This window comes from Symphalangus syndactylus, chromosome 8 (assembly GCF_028878055.3).
Source record: "Symphalangus syndactylus isolate Jambi chromosome 8, NHGRI_mSymSyn1-v2.1_pri, whole genome shotgun sequence".
In the NCBI taxonomy this organism is placed as follows: Eukaryota; Metazoa; Chordata; class Mammalia; order Primates; family Hylobatidae; genus Symphalangus; species Symphalangus syndactylus.
In genome coordinates, this window is record NC_072430.2 from 24,006,410 (window position 1) to 24,030,428 (window position 24,019).

Consider the following 24,019-nt stretch of genomic DNA (forward strand, 5'->3'; position numbering starts at 1 on the left):
AGCCAGAGGCCCTGGGTTCAGACCCCATCTTGGCCAACGCTGGCAGGGAGAGCCCTGGCCACGTACTAGGTGCTTTGAGCCCTACTTTGTTTTCTTTTTTATTTTTATTTTATTTTGAGACAGGGTCTCACTGTAATGCCCCGGCTGAGTGCAATGTCGTGATTACGGCTCACTGGAGCCCCGACCTTCCCAGCTCAAGTGATTCTCCCACCTCAGCCTCCTGAGTAGGTGCGCAACACCATGCCTGGCTAATTTTTAATTTTTTGTAGAGACAGGGTCTCGCTATGTTGCCCAGGCTGGTCTTGAACTCTCAGACTCAAGCAGTCCACTTGCCTTGGCCTCACAGAATGCTGGAATTACAGGCGTGAGCCACCACACCTGGCCAGGCCTAGTTTCTTTGTGAAATGGGGCTGCTAATGGGATCTACATAGGGTTGTTTTAAGGGGGAAATGTGTCTATTCCTGCAAGGTGTATAGGTCTGTGACCTGTGCGTGGTGAGCATGTTTATAACTCACCCTGGAATCTTGGCAGGACCTCGTCAAGATGCCAAGGCTTCAGGAACCAGAGACTTCCAGAGTTTCACCCGGCACTGGGTGCGGAGGAGCTGGTGGAAAGGCCAGGCCTTGTGGCCCTCAGCTAGGCTTGGCTGTGCTCTCAGGAGGAGCCAGGGGAGTGAAATTGTGCTGAGTGAGCCCAGGGTTGCTTCCTTTCCCATGAAAGCCCCTGTGAGTACTTTTAACAGCCATAAGGAAGTAATTTCAGTTCTTCTGTCAAGGGTAGAATCACTGGTGTTAATGGGGTAGCCTAGTATTAACTGAACACACAGGCCCTGATGCAGTGGATCCTAGAGTCGGCTGGGAAGTTTCCTCTGGGCATGGTATGCTGGATTCGCCTTGGTGCCGACACCTATCTCCTTCTGGAGCCAGGTGGTGGTCAGGATTCTAGAATCCTGTTGGGTTCAGTACAGGAGGCTGTCGTCATCCCCAGCCAATGCTGCTGTGGCCATGGGGGAGGTGACGGAATTGAGCCCCCTCTGATGCTTGATCTATTTCACATGGAAAGCTGGAGTACCGAGAAGCAAACTCCAGGCAGGCCCACACTGGCTTTCAGGCCTGTGCTTGCCGGTTTTTTTTTTTTCCTGAGACAGATTCTTGCTCTGTCACCCAGGCTGGAGTGCAGTGGCACGATCTCAGCTCATGCAACCTCTGCCTCCCGGGTACAAGTGACTCTCCTGTCTCAGCCTCTTGAGTAGGTGGGATTACAGGCGCCCACCACCATGCCTGGCTAATTTTTGTATTTTTAGTAGAGACGGGGTTTCACCATGTTGGCCAGGCTGGTCTCTAACTGGCTGGTTTTGAACTCCTAACCTTGTGATACTCCCGCTTCAGCCTCCCAAAGTGGTGGGATTACAGGCGTGAGCCACTGTGCCCAGCCCTTTTTTTTTTTTTTTTTTTTTTTTTTTTTTTTTTTGGTTGGAGTCTCACTTTATCGTTCAGGCTGGAGTGGAGTGGAGTGGTGCAATCTCAGCTCACTGCAGCCTCTGCCTCCCATGTTCAAGCAATTCTCCTGCCTCAGCCTCCTGAGTAGCTGGGATTACAGGCGTGCACCACCATGCCCGGCCATTTTTGTATTTTTGTGGGGGGTTTTGCTATGTTGACCAGGTAGGTTTCAAACTCCTGACCTCAGGTGATCCACCTGCCTCAGCCTTCCAAAGTGCTGGGATTACAGGCACGAGACACCGCGAGCCACTGTGATATGTCAGGTTCACTAGCGTTTAGCTTTCAGGTGCTCCCTAGCCTTTCTGGGGATTCACAGCAGTTCAGTCACAGAGCCTGTGTTTCTTTTTTTTTTCTTTTTGAGACGGAGTCTTGCTCTGTCGCTCAGGCTGGAGTGCAGTGGCACAATCTTGGCTCACTGCAAGCTCCACCTCCTGGGTTCACGCCATTCTCCTGCCTCAGCCTCCTGAGTAGCTGGGACTACAGGCGCCCGCCACTATGCCCTGCTAATTTTTTGTATTTTTAGTAGAGACTGGGTTTCACCGTGTTAGCCAGGATGGTCTCGATCTCCTGACCTTGTGATCCGCCCGCCTCTGCCTCGCAAAGTGCTGGGATTACAGGCGAGAGCCACCGCGCCCGGCCTGAGCCTGTTTCTGTAGGTGACTAGGTGCACTGTAGTGGCCTGGGGTTTGACACTGGAATGACTGATTTTGAATCCTGGCAAAGCCCCCCAGCTGGTTGTGTTTGACCTTGAGCCAGTCACATTGCCTTTCAGAAACTTGGTTTCTTTATTTATAAAATGGGAATAAAAACAGAGGCATTTGCTCTACAAACCGTGGGGCTGCTCTGAGAATCAAATGCAGTATTTTGTGTCACTGCCCTTGTTGAACCAGAAAAGTGCTACACTTGTATACTATGGTGGATCATTATGACTATGATTTAAAACATCCATGCCTGACGAGCCAAATCTTGAGGTCTTTTATATTTTCATTTCAATTTATACACCCAAGAGAAGTGAAAATGTATGTTTACACAAAAATTTATACACGTATATGTTCACAGCGGCATTGTTCCTAACAGCCAAAAAATGGAAACAACCCAAATTCCATCCAATGACGAATGGATAAACAAAATACGCTACACCATACCATGAAGTACTATTTGGTCTTGAAGAAGAATGAAGCACTGCTGCATGCTACGACATGGATGCATTTTAAACCACGATGTGAGCAAAAGGAGCCAGTCATGAAGGACGACACATCACATGGCTTCGCTTGAAGGAAATGCCCAGAATAGGCAGATCTACCCAGACAGAAAGTAGATGTGTGGTTGCCAGAGGCTAGACTTGGGGCTGAGAGTGAAAGGGAATGGGATTTCCTTCTGACGGGATGAAAATGTTCTAAAATCGAGCTGATCGTTGCACAACCCTGTTAATATTCCAACAGCCCTTGCTTTGGGGTAAATTGTGTAGTATGTGAATGATACCTCAATCAGGCTGTTTTTAATAAAAATCCTATGAGGTAAGAACAAGTACAATCTGCATTTACAGGTGAGGCCCAGGCTCACAATGAGGAAGGCCCAGTTAACTGGGCCTGGCGGCCTCCAGCTTCCTGGCATGCAGCCCCTTCATGCCATCAGCCCTCACTCTACAGAGAAGGGAGCTGAAGCCCAGCAAGGAGGAAGGGTTTCCAGGCTCTGTGTGGGGTCTTTTCCTCCCTTCCAGCCTCCCCGCCCACTGGAGGAGAGATTTCCTAAGCAGCGTGTGGAGCAGGACCTTCCCAGCCCTGCCATAGTACCCGCTTGGCGCTCAGGCCATGCAGCCCAGTGGGCAGAATTTCAGCCCCTGGGTCCTGAGTGAAGGAAGGAGCAAGCTGTTAGGATGGGCAGGGCCGGAGCCCGGGACTTTGTCTCTGACCAAAACCTCTCAGAGTCTCAGCGTCCTGAGAAAAATGGGGAGAAGCCCTGCCACCCTCACTGTGCTGTGGGGACCCACAAATACGGGAAGGTGCTGCGAGACCTGCCAGGACTTGCCTTGCGCACAGCCATCCCTGCTGGCTTAGGGGTCAGTCCGGGCCCCTGGGCCTCTGCCAGCCGGGTCACGCACAGGCTCTCCTCAGAGCACAGGCCTAGGGCAGATGGGGGCTGGAACTCACAGAGGTTTCCAGTTTCCATGATGTCCACTTCATCTGTTTCTTTTTCTGTCTTGTGCTTTTGGGGTCACATTTAAGAAACGGTTGTTTAATCCAAGGTCATGAAGATTTATGACCGTGTTTTCTTCTAAAAGTTTTATAGTTTGGGCTTTTACCCAATAACGTTTTTATATTGAAAGAAGCAGTGTTTGAAAACCCTTTTGTCCAGCAGTGTGCATATAGCAAGTCCCAGGTAAGTGGCCACTGCCTTTATTTTTAAATGATTACTGATTATGATCATCATTATTATTATTATCCTTACTATAATTAATCTCTCGTTGTCTTTCCCATCTGGGTAGCTGGCTCTTATTTCTTCTTGAAAGATAGTGTTGGTGTTTGAATCTGTTTCTGGCACACCTAGGGGTGCAGGGTTGAAGGGGAAGATCTGGTTACCTGCCTCCCATTTCCCCCTAAACTTTGTGTTATGGGACATTGAAAACATTTGAGAAGAGAGAATGCCACAACGTGCTCCCAGGTACCAACTCCCAGCCTCATGCATCAGCAGCTACAGCCACTCTCATTTCATCCGTCCCTCACCTACTTCTGTCCCTGCCCCCGACCTGGATTGTTTTGAAACACATCCCAGATTCCTATTTAATCTGTAAGTCCTTTTTGAGTTGCATCTCTGAAAAATGAATCCCCTGGAAGGTCGCTGCCTGGAGCCTGGGCTGCCGGTGGGGTTGGGAGGTTGTGTTGCACCCCAGGCATCAGCAGGAGGGTGGGCATGGGCCAGAACCACAGCCCCCTTCCATAGGCACAGCTGGCTTCTCTGGGGTTGGCTGCACAGGGCAAGGCAGGGTAAGCCCCGAGACCTTGCGTCAGGTTTGGCCCTAGGAGCCCAGGTGTTGCAGGGTAATGAGAATCCTTTCATTTTTGTGTCTACAAACTGCTTTCACATCCATGATCTCCATGATGCCCATAGCAGCTGCCTCGGGTAGGCTTTATTCAGAATGGACCTTACCCAGGGCGAGTCTCAGAGGGTTAACTCCAGACACAGAATCAACGTCAGAGGCAGAATCTGAACTCAGGACTCTGACAGCATTTTCCATTAGAAGGAGCAAATCCCTGTGTCTCACTCCCTGCTCATTTCCTGCCTGTGAGGTTCGAGGAGGAAAGAGTATCTCTGACGTTCATCTCATTCTGCTCAGATTCTCAGTGGTAGCTTAGCAAAGGGCCAGTTGTCTCTGTTGGCATCATTCCATGGGCTTGGGGCCTCTGAAAACCCTGAGGGAGCTTGTGCTGTAGGCGGGCACCATGACACTCTACCCCAGGTGTGTTCCAGCCCTCATCCTGGCAGGGGCTGAATGTTTCTGCCTAGAGCCAGGCTGCCCTTGTTAGCTCCAGGATCCCACTCTTGGTGTCCTTTAGCTGGCAGGCCCTGTGAGGGAACATGTGCTTACCATTTGCCATGGAGACGGCGGTGCCTTTCTTCTTCTGAGTGGTGATAAAATGGTACGGGGTGCTCACCCGCCCAGCAGATTGGTAATTCTAAGAGACTTGTGAAAAATGCACGAGGCCCTCAGTATAATAGATAAGCTGGAAAGCTTGGCACAAAGTCCGCTTGTGGATAGTGAGGTGACTGGAAAAATTCTTTGCCCTCTCTGTTCCCATCCCAGAAGAGATCGTGTTTAGGAAGAATTCTTCTGTTAATGCTGATGCTTTCATCCCCAGTCAAAAGCTTGTTGGTGCCTGCTTCTCAGATGTTTTCCCCTTTGGTTTCATGTAGCCTCTTTCCCTCATGAGTTTGGCTTAACTTCATGTCTTAATGAATCTGAGTTCTCTCTTTAAAGGTCACTGTCCTAACGCATAAACATGGAATCAGAATCGCCCTCATTTATTCGGAGCTGAGCAGAGACTCTTCTTGGGACTTCGAGGGGAGAAAGGAGCATGTCTGTGTTCTAAGCGGCCTCAGTTGCTGAGGGAGAATTGGGTCATCCCATCCACATGCTCGGCTGTTGGCCCCCTTTTGGAAGGAAGGCAGTGAATGCGTGGGTGGCCCTCCCGTTACCTGGAATGCCTCTAGCTGGTGGTCCATCCCGTTCTAGAACAGCTCCCCTGTGAAGCCTTCAAGTTTACCTTTACAAATACACTCTTCATTTTCTCAGTCTGTTTACACCCTTGGAACTAGAGGCCATCTTTACAGAGACCCTAAGGGCATCTGCAGTACTCTTCATGTCACAGATGAGGAGACTGAGACCCTGAGAAGCCAAGTGACTTGCCCAAAGGTGACTCTGAGAGGTGATGACACCAAGCGCCTGGGTTTCTTGACTCTTGGTCACATAGCCTTCCCACTACACCAGGCTGCTTCCTGGTGTGTTTAGGGGAAGGGAGTGAGGACAGCCAAGTGCCTTTAACTCATAACCGAGGACATGAACTTGCTGGCCAGGACCATAGATCTGGTGGGGTAAAGCAGAGAAGGCTTTTGATCATCCGAGTATCTGCTGTACCCCACATAATGCCCTGAGCACTGTCAGTGATGTGAAGTCTTTTGAGTGGATGACCTTTTTTTTTTTCTATTTAAGTTCTAGGGTACATGTGCACAACGTGCAGGTTTGTTACATATGTATACATGTGTCATGTTGGTGTGCTGCACCCGTTAACTCGTCATTTACATTAGGTATATCTCCTAATGCTATCCCTCCCCCCTCCCCCCACCCCACGACAGGCCCTGGTGTGTGATGTTCCCCACCCTATGTCCAAGTGTTCTCATTGTTCAATTCCCACCTATGAGTGAGAACATGCGGTGTTTGGTTTTCTGTCGTTGCGATAGTTTGCTCAGAATGATGGTTTCTAGCTGAGTGGATGACCTTTTAATGTTGATATTTATTTTTCTTTCTTTATTTTTTTTGGAGACAGGGTCTCACTCTATTGCCGAGGCTGGAGTGCAGTGGCACTATTGTGCATTGCTGCAGCCTCAATCTCCTGAGCCTGAGTGAGCCTCCCACCTCAGCCTCCCAAGTAGCTGGGACTAGGGGCTTGTGCCACTGCACCCAGCTATTAATGTTGGGCTGTGAATATGATTTCATACATATGTGTGAGTCTTGGCGGGGAGGGCCTCATGAATGACCTGCTCTCGTGGAAGCGTGGACTGCATTTAAAAGAACAAGCTCTGATGACGGAATGCTGCCGAGAGGGGTAGTTGCCCATGGAGAGCCCCCAAATGAGATGAGGGATCAGGTGCAGGCGCTTGGGTGAGGCTGAGACTGTCAGGAGAGAGGCACTGGGCATGGCCGCTTGGCCCCAGGGCAGCTCTAGATAAAACCTTCCTTAAGGAGACTCCTCGGCTAGTCCCCACGCTCCGTGTGGGCGGCAGACGTGGGCTCTCCCGCATCAGTGCCTGCTTCACTGTCTACAGGCAGTAGGTTGGTGGCCAAATGGCTTGCTGACGGCCGGAGGGTTCTGCCCCGCATCTAGGTCCTCACACTTGTGTGCAGGGAGAGGATGGCTAAGGGGTGAGGAGAGTCACAGGCGTGAGGACTGGAATGCGAGGCCTCCCCTAGGTTATGCCGGCCACCACTGAGGCCAGAGGAAGTCTTTAAACATTCAGACAGAAAGACAGAAAGGAGCTCAGGGCCAGATACTCTGCCGCGAAATCCAAGGAGAGACCAATTTCAGAGCAGAAGTAGGAATATGAGTCTCTGGTTTTTGTGTTAAAAGTGGCTTTTGGCTTAACAAGTGGTCACTAGGACCAAAATAAGTTCACTGAAGAAAAATAATTCCAAATGGTCTTTCTTTCTGTCCATAAGGTTCACTAGGAAGGCAGCACTGGGATGTGTTTCCCCGGGCTGTGCGGGCCTCACTGACAGGCTGTGGAGTGGGTGAGCGGAGGGCAGGGGGGCTGGCTGGGCGGAGGAATCACGCTGGCATGTCTGTTTCCTCCGGCTGTCATAACCAAGTATCACAAACGGGGAGGCTTTTAACGCTACAGAAATCTCCCAGCCCTGGGGGCCAACAGCTCCAGTCAGGGCGTCAGCAGTGGCTCCCTCCAGAGGCCCTGAGGACGAAGCTTCCCTGCCCCTTTCCTGGCTCCCGGTGGTGGTGGGCACCTTCCGCCCTCCTTGGCTTGTAGGCACGTCACTGCAGCTGTCTGTCTCCACGTGGCCTCCTCCCTGTGTCTGTGTTCAGATTTCTCTCCTAAGAAATCCAGCCAGGGGATTCGGGCCCACCCATATGGTGTGGTCCATCCATATGGAGTCCTAACTCCATTCCATCCACAAAGACCCTGTTTCCTTATAAATAAGGCCACGTTCACAAGTGCTGAAGGGTTAGGACTTGAGCGTGTATTTAGAGGACAAATTCAACCTGCAGCAGCTGGTTGAGGCCTTCTTGAGGCCAGCTTTTTCCCCGAGACCCCCCTCTCATCACACCAGCATTCCAGTTTTGTCCTTAGAATCATGGAGGTTGAGAGCAAGGGTGGGCTCCTTTGCTATGTCAGCTCGGGTTGGTCTGGCCCACCAGGGTGGCGTGGGGTTCTGCCCGTTATTTTATTGAGTTCTGTTGTGGACAGCAGTGTCTTCCCCCTATGTAAGTTAGGGTTATTCCCCTAAGAAGATAGTAAGTTCCTTAGAGACTGGTTTTTGTCACGGTTTCTTTTGCATTTCCTTCGTGCCTACCCCAAAGCTAGTAGGTACGCAAGTGAGGTACTTGAGGAGTGTTGGGTGGCTGGTGCCCACCCTGTGGTGTGTTTCTCTCCGCCACACCTTCCCGCAGACCCTCTGATGACTCCTGGCCTCATCCCACTCTCCCGGCCCTGCCTCAGAGTCTTTATCAGTGCGGGGCATGGGGCCACCACTCCCAGAGGAGCCAGCGCCTGGAGTGGATCTGCTTCCGGGTGAGGTTTTGTCTGGAGTCAGGCGGCCTACCCTGAGCCTGGTTGCAGTTTCCTCGCTGTCTTCCACGTGGTGCTCTATTTCTGAGTTTGGCCTAGTCAGGCCTCTCTCTCAGATCTCCAGGTGACTGCTCGCAATGCCCCGGTGCTGGAATGCGCCACCCTCCACCAAAGCCAGGGCTGGAGGGTAGGACAGGAACGGATGGATGTGCAGAGGGCGCGAGGGGTGAGTTGCTACCTGGCCCTACCCCTGGTCTAACCAGAGCAGTGTGCTTCCCTTTCAGGAGTACATCGACGCCCACCCTGAGACCATCATCCTGGACCCGCTCCCTGCCATCAGAACCCTGCTTGACCGCTCCAAGTCCTACGAGCTCATCCGGAAGATTGAGGCCTACATGGAAGGTAGGGACACATGTGGTACTGCATCTGTGGCAGGCAGCCACCTTTGTGGTCACAGAGTGGCCATGGCCTGAGGTGTGGAGACAGAGGGGTCTTGTCTTTTTAAGCACTTTGGGGCAGGAAGTGTTTGAATTCCATGGGGCAGTCATTCTGGGGAGGTCCTTTCATTCTCCTGTGACCAGCAGTGAGGAAACAAAAGCCTCAGGGTGCTCTTGCGGAAGGGGGCTCTGAGGGTTTTTTTTTGCTATGTTGAACCCATGGGTGACATTGAAGTGTCCTGGTAACACAGTGGCTGGAGAGCAGGAGTGTGTGTAGACAGCTCAGCGGCAGGCAGGCAAGTGGAGTTACGTAACTGGGCAGAGGACACAAACAGAAACTGAAGGCCTTTAATCAAACACGTGGAGATGTAATGTCGCTGCTGGACCTCACGGGTCCACTCTGTTCTGGAGGGCAGGGGCCTCCCTCTTCACTGCGGCGCCTTCCCTGCCAGCTGCAGGCTCCTGTCCCTGAGGGCTCACCCCGACCCCTCCCCACCCCTTGGGCAGGCAGAGCCAGAGAACTCAAGGCCGCATTCTCAAGGTGTTTATGTGAGAAAGACTTTGTGGAGAGATTCATGTTAACAGTCACCTCTTAGTTCACTGCTTGGTCCAACTGTGCCCTGCTGAGAGCTCTTGTTTAATTTTAAGGAAAAGTGCTCGGCCTGGGCCCTCAGGCTTTGTGAGGATTTATCCTGGGGTCAAGGAGGCAGCCCCTGCTCCCTGCCCTGCAGACCATGACTGAGGCCTAACCTGGCTGCCTTGACGCCTGACCTGGATGGTGACTTGGCCTCGGGCATAGTTTCCTGTGATGGTGACCGGTGGGACCAGTGGGTACCATTTGGCTCACAGCTCCAGAGGCAGATCATCTGCATGGGAGTCTGAGACCACCATTTATTGGGTATGTGTTGTGTTCCTGCCTTTGGGTTAGGCCTTCTCCTTGTATTCTCCCTTTTGGTACTCTTAGAAGTGGGCATGATAAGCCTTCCCATTTTACAGATAAATCCCAGAGGCTCTGAGAGGTTAGCAGACGTGCCACGTCACGCAGCATTCAGGTGGCTGGGCCAGCATCCAGCCAGGTCTCTCTGACTCAGGCTCCCCGGCCCCTACTCCTGAGCTTGACTTTCATGTCCATGGCCAGAGGGTCCTGGATCTAGAAGAACCAGGAACTGAGGACCGTGGCCTGGAGAGTGGGTGAGTCCTCGGTTCCCTCTCTAAGGAATGTGCCCTGCAGAAGAGCTGGCTGCTGGATTTGGCTGTCCTGGAAGGGCTCCTGAGGCCTCTTTCCCTGAAAGCCTGACACACTGGTGGGTGCAGAGAATGGGGGCGTGGTCCTGGTGCCCCATGTAGGCAGGCTTTCTTAGCACACGCCAGCAGCCTTTATTTGCCAGGCCTGGAGTGATTGGCCTCTGCTGTGCACTTCACCTCCCTTTGCACTGTCTTCCTGGATCCATCCAGAATCTCAGATGGGAAGAAAGAGCTGTATATTCCCTCCTGGGGTCACCTTCATCTCAGTCTGCCATGGGTGAAGATTTGGTCAAATGCTGGGAAAGGGAGTCAGCCTTTTTCCAGAAGGTGTGCTTGTTGGACACTGCCTGTGTGAAGAGCAGGAGGCTGTATTAGAACATGAGAAGGCCTAGTTAGTGGAAGAAGGTGGCAGACCAGCAGCCACATCTCCTGTCCCGGACAAGTCCATTTGAAGAGTGACGGGTTTGGGTGGGATTTGAGAAGGTGCCGCTGAAGGGCCTTTTGGAGCCAAAAGCACAGGCTCTGGCATATGGGTCCCAGTCTGGGCTGTTAGCCACGTGGTCTCGGACAAATCAATCATTTGAGTTCTGCTGGTGTTCTGGAAGATGTGGGTGATACCTGGTTCAGCCACGGGGTCAGGGATCAGGATACCTGGGATGATGTCTGCAGAGCACTTAGCATGGGACCAGCCCACTGGGTCACCCGGGAACAGCAGCTGCTCCAGCTGCTTCCACCATGATGGCAGGACCCCAGCATCCTAATTGAGTCTTTACATCCGTCTTAGATTTTTAGGAGTAGAAGAGCAGGGCTGGGAATCAAGGGTGAGCCTGGGCTCAGGGTGTGAGTGTGCACAGTGTGTTCAGGGAGGAGGAACCCAGTGATGAGGTGGACCATAGGAAGTCACACGCCGAGAGGCAGGCCCAGGAGGTACCTCTGTTGCCCACTTGCCTGGCTTGGAATTGGGCCTCTCCTGGAGGCAGTTAGGAATCAGGTCAGGAATTTTAAGCAGGGTGTGTCCTAGTTCATTAGGAGATTAGAAAGTTCAGGAGCTGCCCATAAGGGGAGAGCTGTGGGTGTTCCAGGAGAGGGCCCAGTCCTCAACAGGTCCAGAGAGAGAGCTGTTGACCAAACCCTAATGCATGCTTGGTTCTAGATCAGCAGGAAGTGTAGGGTGGGTGGGCCATGAATGTTGCACCCTGGGTTTTCCTTATCGTGCATGCCAAGCCTGGGCTTGTATTCTTCCAGGAGGGCGGTCAGAGGCTGGGACTTCCTGGAGCCCTTTCCTGACCCCCAGTGGCTGTCCATTCACCAGCACCGCTGAGTGGGTCCCTGCTGCATGCCCCCACCAGCTGCAGAGGCAGAGAGCCTTCCTGGGAAGCACACCCTGGGCCCCCCTCCTCCACTCCCTGCTGTTCCTGGAGGCACTCAGCCCTTTCAGGCGTACTGTAAATGGCCATAATTACCTTGAAGTTCCCTCAGATAATCACGGCAATCCAGTGACACGCTTTTGTGTTGGGAGAAGGGGCTTGGCGAGACTTCCTCCGGTTGTCACCCCCCCTGGCACTAAGGCTGCTCTCTCTGTTTTCAGAGAATCTGGACAGCTGCAGGGAAAACAGAGCTGGTGGGGGACAGGTGGGCGCTTCAGGACTGCTAGGATCCTCATTGATGAGCAGGGGGAGGGAGACGACCAGAGCCCCTGCTTTGTGGTGGGGGTGGGCAGCTGGGCCACGGCACAAGGGGAGGCTCTCCCAGGAATAGCAGGCAGAGCCCTTGGATAAGGGTCTGTGCTCAGGTGGGCTGTCTGCCTCCCTGCAGAGCATCAGCCATGGAGGGCCTCTCCCACCCCAGCTCTGCCTCCAGGAGACAGATGAGGCCTGCTGCTGGGAGCTCCCAGTGTCGCTGTCTCCGGGCAGCCTGTGTGAGGTCACTGCCTTCTCAGTTCCACATTCCCAGAGCTCATCCTTGTCTCATTCAGAGCCTGGAGGGGAAGCAGGGTCATTTCTCTGCCTGGGCTCTGGCAGCTTCAAACCCACCCACTTAGTATCAGTTAGCATTCAAGTTGCTTTAACAGCAGACCTAAAATAACGGTGGCTTAAATGTGACAGAACTTCCTTTCTCTCTCATGTAAAAGCCCAGAGGAAGGCCATCCAGCATGGGCACAGGGGCTGGGACCCTGGCTCCTTCTAGCTCCTTATTCTTCTGTAGTCTGCCCATCTGGTCCTGGGTGATGGCTGTATTTCCAGCCCTCTCATCCAAGATCTAGACATTAGGATGGAGAGGACGACTAAGAAAAGGGAAGCAAATGAGAAGAAGGCCTAGTTCTCTTTTAAGGAGGGGTTCTGGAAGCTACAGGACCAACATTGGCCAGAATTAGTCACATCCTAAGCTGCAAGGGAGTCGGGAAATTGAGTCCTTGTTCTGAGCAGCCACATGCCCAGCTAGAATTCAGGTTTTATCACCATGGAAGAAGGGCTAGAATGAATTTTAGGGGAGCACTAGCAGTCTTCCAAGACATGGGTCCCTGCCTGGACCCACCTTACCCATGGTTGAACAACCTTGGAATTTCTCCTCTGGCTGGGGGTTTGGCCTCAGCCTGTGACCTCAGCAGCAGTCCCCTCCCCGTAGCAACCAGCATCCTGGAGGCTTGCAGAATGACCCACCCCAGCATGCCAGGGCCCCAACTTTCCCTCATAGATGACTGCTTCTGGGAGGCAGCCATGCCTATACCCATACCCATGTCCCTCCCCACACCCGCACCCCCTAGGCACTGGCACAGGCAGCATTCAGTCTGGATTCAATTCAAACCAAGCACTTAATTCTTCCTAGAAATTAAGCATTCCCTGGTGCAGGCCTGGAGGAGGGAGGGAGGAGGCTGCAGTGACAAACATTGAATTTGTAGGCTCTTTCTCCTATCAGCAGCCCACCCTGCCACCTAGAGCCAGGGTCCAGAGATGGAAGCCCCAAAGCCAAGGCGTGGCTGTGCCACCCCAGGGTGAGCGATTCTGGGCAAGGCTCTAGCTGGCTCCCGAACTGACTGAGAAGGCACCATGTGTGAGAAGGCACCTGGGCCGTAATTGCATGGCGTGGGTTTGTGTCCCTGTCTGCAGGGACAGCAGGTCTCAGACCATTGGGCAACAGGCTGGAGAGGTCCTTGAAAGCCCTGACTGCTTTGGGGTGATGGGTGGCTCTCCTGTTCTTCTTCTCTTAGAAGTTCTCACATATCTGCTCTGGGGGTGACAGATGGCCTGTTTGGGATCCCAGGCCTCCCTGGGGATGGGGGATGCATACCACAGATTGAATGCTTCTGCCTGTGGTCTTATGGGAATTTAATCAGGGCTCATCTTAGAGGCCATTTGAAAGCTGGATTGAAATTGAGTAATCTAGATACCAAGCAAAGAGAAAGTAACATTCCTTAGAGCCTGGAGAAATAATTCCCCAAAAAGCTTCTGCCTTGGGGGTGGGTGTTTGTGATTGGTGGGGAGCTGCTCCCAGAGGCAGGAACTGGCTCTCAACCCTCAGGGAGCTGCAGAGGGGTGGGGGCTTGGAGTCAAGGCCTCAGACCCTGCCCATTGCCACCGCCACCCCTCCACCCCTCCCCCAATTGTGTGGCCTCTCTGAGCTGTGCATCTGTCAGCGCTTAGGCAGGTGCTTAGCATGCCAGGTACTGGGTTAAATACTTTACAGATAGTAGCTAATTTAATCCACTTAATGACCCTATGAGGAAGGTTCTGATATCACCTCCGATTTAGAGGTGAGGATACTGAGGGGCTTTGAGCTTAAGTTACTTGAGGTCACAGAGCTACTGGGGCAGATTTGGGATCAGAACCCACACACCCACACATTGTGGGTCTGCTCTTAGCCAGTGGTTCCCAAGCCCAGCCCCTCACCCCTGTGTGTACCATGCCCCCAGTTCCATGCCCCCAGTTCCCCTGTGGCTGATGGAGAGGGACTGAGGCGAAGATAGGTAGGGTTGGGGCTCTGTGCCTGCGGGCGAGTCCTGCCCAGGCTCTCCTGGTGCTGGTGGCATGGCCATCGTCCGTGCAGGTGCTGTCTGGGGTCCAGGAAATGATACTTGAGGGCAGCCACACATCATGGCAGGAAAGAAGGACCTTGTCGCTGGCAAGGCTTCCAATCTTAGCCCCTCAGGGGGCTGGGCCAGTCACTCTCCCCTGAGTTGTTCGCTCATCTGGGAAGTGGGTCACCAGTGCCTCGGACGTGCTGAGTGGGTGTCTCAGCCGGTGGCCCCACCCCAGATCGGGCAGAGCGACCCCTTGGTGTGCACCTGCCCATGCCTCCCCCAGTGTCAGCCTGCCCAGACCACAGGGCTGAGGTGAGGGGACATCGTGCCCCATCGAGGGGTCTGGAATGAGGGAGGACAGGGTGCCAGGCGGTAGGGTCCTCTCAGGGAAGGTGCTTGACTCGTGGTTCCCTTTCCTGGACTTCAGGGATGTGTGGGAGCACCACTGTTTTTGTTTTCACATCGGCTGTTGTCCGCCACCCAGGCTGAGACCCGCCCTTTCGGTGCAGGGGAGGCTCCGCAGAGCAGGATTGTGCTTGTGGCTCCCCTGCCCTGGGGCGGCTGAGCGCCAGCTGCAGACCAGGCCGGGTAGGTGCCTTGCCAGCATGAGGCGGCAGCTGGGACCAAGGCCAGCCCTGGTCTGAGTCTGCATGAGCCTCCTTCCTGGCACCTGCCGTGTGGAAGCCAGTGCCCTTCCCCAGTCCGGGAGTCATGGGGTGAGGAGGAAATGGTGCCCCACAACATGTGGGACCAGGTCTGGCCTGCGAGGGTGGCTCCTCCTGTCCTTGAAGCTGCTCCTTCCCTCAGCTGCAGGGTTCCCCCTTTACAGATGGGGGGTGTGGAATCTTAGAGAGGTTATGGTAACTTAGTTGAGGTTTCAGAGCTGGTGCACCTTCAAGCTGAGCTCCATGTTGATGCCAAAGCTCACAAACATCTACAACAAACATCTATTTTACAGCTGATTCTCAGAATCCCTCCCATCTCCCTGCCCTTGGCTGACCCTTCCGTGGGTCCTGCTCCTGTCCTCTGGAGCCAGGGGCCACCTGTGCAGCCATCCAGGCATTCACATTCTAAGACAAGGCCTTGTCAGCCCTGAGGACCTGGGAATCTTGGAAGCATCAGTCCTGCTGGCTGGGCTCTCAGTTGAGGCAGCAGAGGCCAGGGATGTTCAGGGCAGGACAGGGCCTCAGGGAGCACGCCCCCAGGTTCACACTGCCCTGTCCCCTTTCCTGCGCCCCCACGGCCAAAGCCAGCTCCACATCAGGCCCACAGGCCTACTCGCAGCCCTTTCCGTGCCATCTCCTCTTCTCTGGCCTAGCTGCAGCAGGGGTCCCTGGAGAGTAATGAGAGTTTCCCCACTCTCCCTCCGGCAGCCTCACCCTTTTGTCCCACCAGGGCGGGGGTTTGTGCCTGGAGGACAGGGGCCCAGGAGCCTGGATCAGCTTTTCCTGGAGAGGTTGTCAGGTCCAGGCCTCCTAAGGGCACTGGCAGAGATGAAACAGATGCTGGATTCTCTGCCGAGCTCCTTATTTCCACAGCCGTGGGCACTGTGGACAGCCCCTGGCACCCTGTTGGTAGGCTTGCAGTGACCCCCATGAGACCAGACCCTGCCAGGCATTTGCTCCCCTCTGTCCATCCTGCCCAGGGCACTGGTCTGGAGGCTCCCAGGAGAGACTCAAAGGAGTGAACTGAGCTCTCATGGCGACTGGCTGGCACCCTGCAGGAGAGATGCATCTTCATCTAGGGAAGAATATTCCTGTCTGTTCATTCAGAGCTTAACCTTGCAGGGCCTTTAAGACCATGGCAGGGATCCGCTCCCCAGCAAAACAAGAAGGCCCCTCCACCTGTAGCCCACCAACCCCTCCAGCACCATCCAGCTCAGTGGCTTCTGGACGAGATACCCCACTTGGTCCAGGTGGGCCTGCCCCAGGCCTTCCTGCAGAGCTTTCTGAAAACCTCTGTCCCCTCTCGACCCACAGGCACCCCTCCTTTAGGAGGTACTCCCCCAATGACATCAGCTGGCTCCAGTCACTCTACTAGGGCACTGCTGCTGATCCTAGGCCAGTTGGTGAACAGACTGTCTTTGGGACTCTGGCTGTCACCCAAAATTCCTTTCTCCTGGCTGTGTTGACTAACTCCCTCCAGACTCCACTCCCAGGAACCTTCTTCCCTCTCCTCACACTGAGTCTCCTGGCTCCCCTGGGATGTAAGCAGGGTACATGGGTACTCAAAACCTCCTTGTTGGTCAGATTGGTCCGAAAGTATCCAACAGCAGCCATTTACACTTTAGTGTGAATTTATGGCTCACTTAGTGTTTTTCCAGCTGAAAGAGATCTTGAGTTCTGGAAGCCCTACAAAAACTGCTCTTCTCCACATCGTCAACAATGAGAATAGAGGCCCAGAGTGGTTCCGACTCTCAGTCCAGTGCTCTCTCCATGGGACCCACATCTCTGCAGGGGTCTTTTCAGAAGCAGTGCCATAGTGAATCTGAAGTCAGACTGCCTGGGTTCAGAGCCTCTCCTGAATACCCAGCTGTGTGCATTTAGGCAGGCTATTTAACTGCATTGAGCCCCAGCTTTCCTATCTGTAAAATGGGGAGGGAGGTAATGTTGGTGGCACCTTCCTCATAAGTTGTTGTAAGGATTCCTCAATAGATGGGAGCTCTCCTGGCGGACAGTGCATTGTGAGTTTCAGACCACACCCTGTGTGCTGTGACCCTGTGAGTCCTGTGTTTCTCAACTTGCATTTAGTGCTAAAGGCAGCAGCCCCTGGCGCCCTGATGGTAGGCTTGCAGTTACCCCCATGAGACCAGACCCTGCCAGGCATTTGCTCCCCTCTGTCCATTCTGCCCACACGCCCAGCCCCGTGTTTGCAAATGTGTAGCCTGGGTTTATTTCCCCAAACAAGAATGTCTTCAGGGTGAGCCATCATGTAACACAAGTGGGCTTTTAAAAATCTCTTTATTGGCTACTAGATGATGTATTGTAGATTTATTATAATAAAGTTCACATTGCACAGGTTTGTTTAGTGTAATTTTTATTTTTAAGAAATTTTGACAGAGTTGCAAAGATAGTACACAAAGTTCCCATATACCCTTTGCACAGCTTCTTTTAGTGTTAACATCCTATCTAACCATAATTATCTAAACCAGGAAGTTCACACTGATAACTATTCAATAATTGAAAGGCCTAAATGAATTCGAATTTCCCCAGTTGTCCCACTAATACCCATTTTTTAGTCCAGGATCCAATCTGGTTGTCGCTCTCTGTGGTCTCCTGCCATCTGGGATGGAGCCTCAAGTTTTGACCTTGACACTTTGGAAGAACCTCGACTGTTTATTTTGTGGAGTGTCTCTCAATTCGGGTTTATCTGGTGTTTTCGTGACTAGGTCAAGGTCATACATTTTCAGCAGGAACACCACCCAGCAGTGCCAGTCCCTCTCTAGGGCGTCATATCAGGAGGTGCATGAGGACAACGATGTCTTCTGTCTGCTCAGCAGCAGTTATTTGGTTAAAATCCACCAGACTTTTCCACTCTAAATTTCTATTTTTTCCTTTGTATTTGGCAAGAACCTTCTAAGAGGATTCTTTGCAGACTGTCTCTCATACGTTTGCCCTTCTCTTGTAGCACCCGTGGATGGGTCTTGCCATTGTTACTGTGGTATTTACTGAACAGTCATCATACAGAATTGTAAGAACTGTGTCCCAACCACCCCAGTTGCCCTAGAAAGTGACAGGATCCCCTTGCAGATTTGCAGACATCCACAGGGCACCAGGTGGCACCTTGTGGAATGTCAGCATAATCTCATGTGTGAACAAAGGGAAAGGCAAAATAAGGAAAAGAGAAAAGTGTCAGATATGTTGGAGAATCAGGATTACATGTTTCTTTGCTGCAGGACTTCTCAGAGCCTTAGTAATGTGTTAATATGAATCTTTAGTCTGGGGGCAGTGTATTGAACTTCATCACCGATTATAAGATGCACTGATACTTCATATTCTATAAAAAAGAAAAAATCCTAAGTAAGTTGTGAAATATCGATTATGAGACACATCTCAATTTCAGAGATGGAAAATATGAAAAACATGCCATAGAATCAGTGAAATTCTGCAGAATTTAGCCTTTTCCATCCAATTAACTATAGAGTCCCCTCCTCTCTTTGGGGCTTCTCTTGAGAGACTGTTACACTCAGCACACTCAGGAATTCCCTGACTGGGTGCCTCCTGGCCGCCCTCACTTCCGGTCCTGCACAGGTCTGTTCTTGAGCTCCCTGTATTAGTGTGTGGGGCCCTCATTGCTGGTGCTTCTCGAATCTGTTTAACTCCAGCCTCACTTCCCTGAGGCAGCTGCTGTTCATAGTTTGGAACTTATCTTTCTAGACCCTTCTTATTCATACATGTAGAGATATATGTGCACTTTTAGTTTTATTTTTTCATTACAGTAGGCTCTGGTGCAATGTGTACGTTTTAGAAACAGGGTCATTTTACACGTGTCCTGATACAGTTCTTTGTCCCCACTGAACATGTGTCTTGCTTTGCTTCTTTCCATGTCAGCCCATGAAGATGAGGGGGATCAGGTCTGCCCCTTTTGCTGGCAGCATAACATTTCCACACATGAATGAATGAATCCTGATTTATGTTGGGCCTATGAGGTCATTCCAGTCTTGTTTGGATTTTTTTTTTTTAAAACAAACTGGGCTGCAGTAAACAGCTCCCTGCATATTTCTGCATAATTAATCCCTAGAAGTGGGATTTCTCAGCCAAAGATTATAAACATTCCTCACTTTGGCAGATCTCACTGGGTTGCCCTTCAAAAAGTTTGAGCAAATTTCACTCCTGATGGTGCCAGTCTGCCTGGGGAAACCGTACCAGCTCGATTGATGTGTGTTTGTCATTATTGGCACAATTGAGTGTCCGTCGTGGATTCACTGGCTCCATTTGCATGTCTTCTATGAATGAATCTTTGCCTGTTGTTTGCCCATTTTTTAGTTGAGTTGTTGGTCTTGTTGATTAATCAGAGCCCTTTTTGTATGAAGAAAATCGTCCCATTGTTAAAAATTGTGGATGGGTTCATGAATATAAGCATCATCTTTGCTCTAGGGCCAAGCTAAGATGTTTTGCTTTTAGAATAGGTACTACCAGAAAGAGCCCTCCAAACGTTTTTAAAATGTCTTGAAAGTAAAAAGGCTGCCATGTTTTGGGAGCTGGAGCTGGAGCTGAGCGTCTGCCTGGGTCCAGAAGGGGCTGTAAATCAGTGGGAGCAGCTGCCATAGAGTTTACCCATGTTTCCAGCTACTGCCGCCAGACTCAGACATCGGGCGCAGAAATGTCTGTCTCTGTCTGAGCTGGTGTCTGGCTCCTCTTCTCCTGGGCTTTGGACATTCTGGTTGCAAACGGCTCTCTGGTCACATAAGATGAAACGAGTCACTAGCTAAGTCAGGTGGGAGGAAACCTGCTCTTCCCCTGCCTGTGGCTTGCTGTATTGGACTGTAACTTTGCACCTGTGGCATTTGTTGTCTTTTCTTCTCCTCCTCCAGTGTTTTCTCTCCACAGCTCGCCTGTCACCCGGTAGCTAAGTGAGGATCTAGCTGCTAGCAGGGAGGTTGCACCTGTGGCAAGGCCATAGGGTCTCTTAGATGCCTTCAAGGAGCAGGGTAGGGGGCTGTGGCCACTGGCGAAATGCCCCCTCCTTCTCCCCAGTGACTCCAAATATCACAATTGCATTTCCCCCTTGAAAGCTCATAGTAGCTGAATGTGTTAATTTCCTATTGCTGCGTGACAGATGACAGCAGACTGAGTGGCTTCTGACAGTACCCGTTTATTATCTCACGGGTGGGTGGGTCAGAAGCCTGCGTGGTGTGGTTGGGCTCTTGGCCCAGGGTGTCACAGGCTGAAATCAAGGTGTCCGCAGGGGCAGGTGATCTTCTGGAGACCCTGAGGAAAAATCCACCTCCAAGCTAACTTTCATTGGCAGAATCCAGTTCCTGGTGGCTGTAGGACTGAGGTCCCCGCCCTTGCTGGCCAGCAGCTCCTACAGGTCTGCGTTTCTTCTCACAGTGCCCCTCTACTTGCAAGGTGGCTACAGCTGGCCAGTCTCTTTGTGCTTTGAATCTCCAGCTTCCTCTTCAGAGAAGAAGCTCTGTGTATGATGGCCTAAGAGTCACCCAGACCATCTCCCTGTTTTGAGGGCAGCAATGCAACATAACCGACTCACAGAGGAGAACCCATCCATCATGCACGCAGTTCTGGCGATCATGCAGGGTGTCGCCCAGCCACAGGGATCTTGGGGTTGCCTTAGATTCTGCCTGCCACACCGAGTAAATACAATGGTTTTTCCTTGCGTACTTCTAAGTTCGGTGGAATTTAATTGCTATCATTGCATCTCTCCAGGCCCCGTCACCTGTGCTGGGCGTCTTGGGGCATGTCGCGCCTGCCCACTCCCTCTCCTGGGCGGCGTCTCTTGCCATACTGCCCCTGCACTCCACACTGCAGCCAAGCCGAACCCCAGGGGCACCCCTCTTGACCCTTGGCCTTTGTCCATGGTGTTCTGCCTGTCTGGAATACTCTTGGTCCCCACGACTAACTCCAACTTTGGGGTTTGGCTCAGGCCACTTCCTCCCAGAAGCCCTCTGTGCTGCACACTCCCTTCCCTGCGGGGGCCTCAGTGCCTTCCTGCCTACTCACAGACCCTTTGCTGCCCTCATTGCACATTCATTCCACTGTTTGGTCATTGTCTGCTGGCCGCTGTCTTCCCCACCTGACCGTGACAGCCTTGAGGACAGGGGCGAGTGTGTCTTTGGGGACCATGAATCCCCAGGTCAGGGCCTGGAACATAGTACCCGCTCAATAAGTGTGCAAAGGAGGGAAGAATGTTTTCAAGAATCAGATACTTAAGAAGCAGATGCACTGGGGGAGGCTCTGAGCAGAAATCCCACTCCCATGGGAGACAGGCCTGGGGCAGGTGGGGTCATGGGCTCAGGGCCACAGGAAGGAGTGGTCCTGGTTGTCTGTGGGGCTCTCTCGGAGGTGGTATTTGGAGCGGCTCTGAAATACTGGGCTCGATTAGAGGAAGGTGAGAGCCATTCCAGGGAGAGGGAGCAGGATGTTCAGGAGAAATGGGGGCTATTGGTGCTGCGGGAGAGAGCTTCATGCCAAGGCCCAGAGGGCCTCCAGGGCCAGTTTCTGCTTAGCCTGTGTGGGGAGACAGGGAGGCCATTGGGAGGCTGCTGTGGCTTCAGGAAAAGATGCTGAGGGTGCGATGAGGGTGGCGACTCTGGTCAGGAAGAAATGGGGTGGAGGCCAGAAATTGAGGGGGAACATTGGCAGGCATCAGGGCAGGCATTATTATCTGGGATGAGTTAAGGAGAAGGAAACACAGGACAAGCCATAACCACAATCTGTGTGCCAGCTCCACAGGGCAGGACAGTGCTGGGGGGCTCCACGGGTGGGCCAGGTGGCTCCACGGTGGCCAAGAAAAACTACAGGAGAGGCCGGGTGCGGTGGCTCATGCCTGTAATCCCAGCATTTTGGGAGTACAAGGTGGGTGGATCACCTGAGGTCAAGAGTTCAAGACCAGCCTGACAAATATGGTGAAACCCTGTCTCTACTAAAAATATAAAAATTAGCTGGGCATGGTGGCACATGCCTGTAGTCCCAGCTACTCGGGAGGCTGAGGCAGGAGAATTGCTTGAACTCGGGAGGCTGAGGCAGGAGAATTGCTTGAACCTGGGAGGCGGAGGTTACAGTGAACCAAGATCGCACCACTGCACTCTAGCCTGGGCAACAGAGTGAGACTCCATCTCAAAACAAACAAATAAACAAGCAAACTATGAGAGAGGGACCCCTTGTAGGCCCCCAATAGTAATAAGTCCCCAGCCTGGGCCAAATCCCAGGGCTTCAGTGGTAAAGATTCCATTTCAACAGGCAGAGATGAGAAGGGAAGGCGTTCCAGTGGCAGATACAGCACAGACAAAGGCCAGGCAGGTAAGAAAGGCCAAGTTATCACCAGGAATAGAGATGGTCCCTCTTGGTGAGAGTCTTTCTTGTTTTGGGGCATGGGGTGGTACAGGCCCCCTCCACCTGGCTTGGAGTAGACTTATTGGCCTTGTCATGGGCCAGAGCCCTCCACCTTTCTCCCTCCCCTCAAGCCTTCAGAGAAGTTTCTGTCATGGAGTTCACTCGGCTGTGTCAGGGGCTCTGGCTCAGCCAAGAACACTGTCAGGGCTGGGTGGTGTTCTCTTTGTGTTTTCTCTGGACTTCTTCTGGCAACTGACAGCCCCAGATCCAGCCTTGTATTCTAAACACGAGGATCCTGCATCGAAGCTGTGTGTTCTGCCCAAAGATGATCCAGGCCTCAGTGCTCCTCTGGGGCTGGTGTATAGTCTGTTCTCACACTGCTATAAAGAACTACCTGAGGCCTGTCATGGTGGCTCACACCTGTAAACCCAGCACTTTGAGAGGCCGAGGCAGGTGGATCGTTTGAGGTCAGGAGTTCCAGACCAGCCTGGCCAACATGGGAAAACACTGTCTCTGCTAAAAATACAAAAATTAGCCAGATGCGGTGATGTGCGCCTGTAATCCAAGCTACTTAGGAGGCTGAGCCATGAGAATCACTTGAATCAGAGAGGCGGAGGCTGCAGTGAGCTGAGATCGCACACTGCATACCAGCCTGAGTGACAGAGTAAGACTCTGTCTCCAAAAAAAAAAAAAAAGAAGATAAAAAAAATCTACCTGAGAGTGGGTAATTTATGAAGAAATTATGAAGAGGTTTAATTGACTCACAGTTCTGCAGGCTGCACAAAAAATATGGCCAGGGAGGCCTCAGGAAACTTACAATCATGGCAGAAGGCAAAGGGGAAGTAGGCATGTCTTTACGTGGCAGCAGGAGAGAGAAACAGAGCAAAAGGGGAAGTGCTACATGCTAGATTTCATGAGAACTTACTATCACACAAACAGCTAGAGGGAAATCTGTTTCCATGATCCAATCACCTCCCACCAGGTCCCTCCCCCAAATTGGGAATTACAATTTGACATGAAATTTGGGTGGGGATACGGAGCCAAACCATATCATTCCACCCTGGCCCCTCCCAAACCTCATGTCCTTCTCACATTTCAAAACACAATCATGCCTTCCCAACAGCCCCCCAGAGTCTTCACTCATTCCAGGATTAACTCAAAAGTCCAAGTCCAAAGTCTCATCTGAGACAAGGCAAGTCCCGTCTGCCTATAAGCCTGTAAAATCAAAAACAAGTTAGTTACTTCCAAGATACAATGAGGGTACAGGCATTGGTTAAATAGACCCAATTCCAAGGGGAGAAATGAGCCCAAACAAGAACTACAGGGACTACAGTCCCCATGCAAGTCCAAAACCCAGCAGGGCAGTCATTAAATCTTAAAGCTCCAAAATAATCTCCTTTGACTCCATGTCTCACATCCAGGCCACACTGATGCAAGGGGTGGGTTCACAAGACTTGGGCAGCTCCACCCCTGTGTCTCTGCAGGGTACAGCCCTCACAGCTGCTTTCGTGGGCTGACACTGAGTACCTACAGCTTTTCCAGGGTCACAGTACAAGCTCTTGGTGGATCTATCATTCTGGGATCTGGAGGATGGTGGCTGTCTTCTCACAGCTCCCCTAGGCAGTGCCCCTGTGGGGTCTCTAACATCACATTTACTCTCTGCACTGTCCTAGCAGAGGTTTTCCATGAGGGGTCCACCCTTGCAGCAGACTTCTGCCTGGACATCCAGGTGTTTCCATACATCCTCTGAAATCTAGGCAGAGGCTAAACTCTTGCCTTCAGCACACCTGCAGG

The 24,019-nt window shown here is 52.2% G+C and overlaps 1 protein-coding gene across 6 annotated transcripts in view; it reads left to right on the forward strand.

Moving 5' to 3' along the window:
* The window catches only part of ITPK1 (inositol-tetrakisphosphate 1-kinase), a 185,157-nt gene that overhangs the window by 117,670 nt on the left and 43,468 nt on the right, over positions 1-24,019 (forward strand). For all 6 annotated transcript variants that reach the window (XM_063643980.1, XM_055288342.2, XM_055288344.2 and 3 more), the window contains one exon: positions 8,798-8,915. In XM_063643980.1, the coding sequence (XP_063500050.1) occupies positions 8,798-8,915 (118 nt within the window). The remainder of the gene's footprint in view (positions 1-8,797; positions 8,916-24,019) is intronic.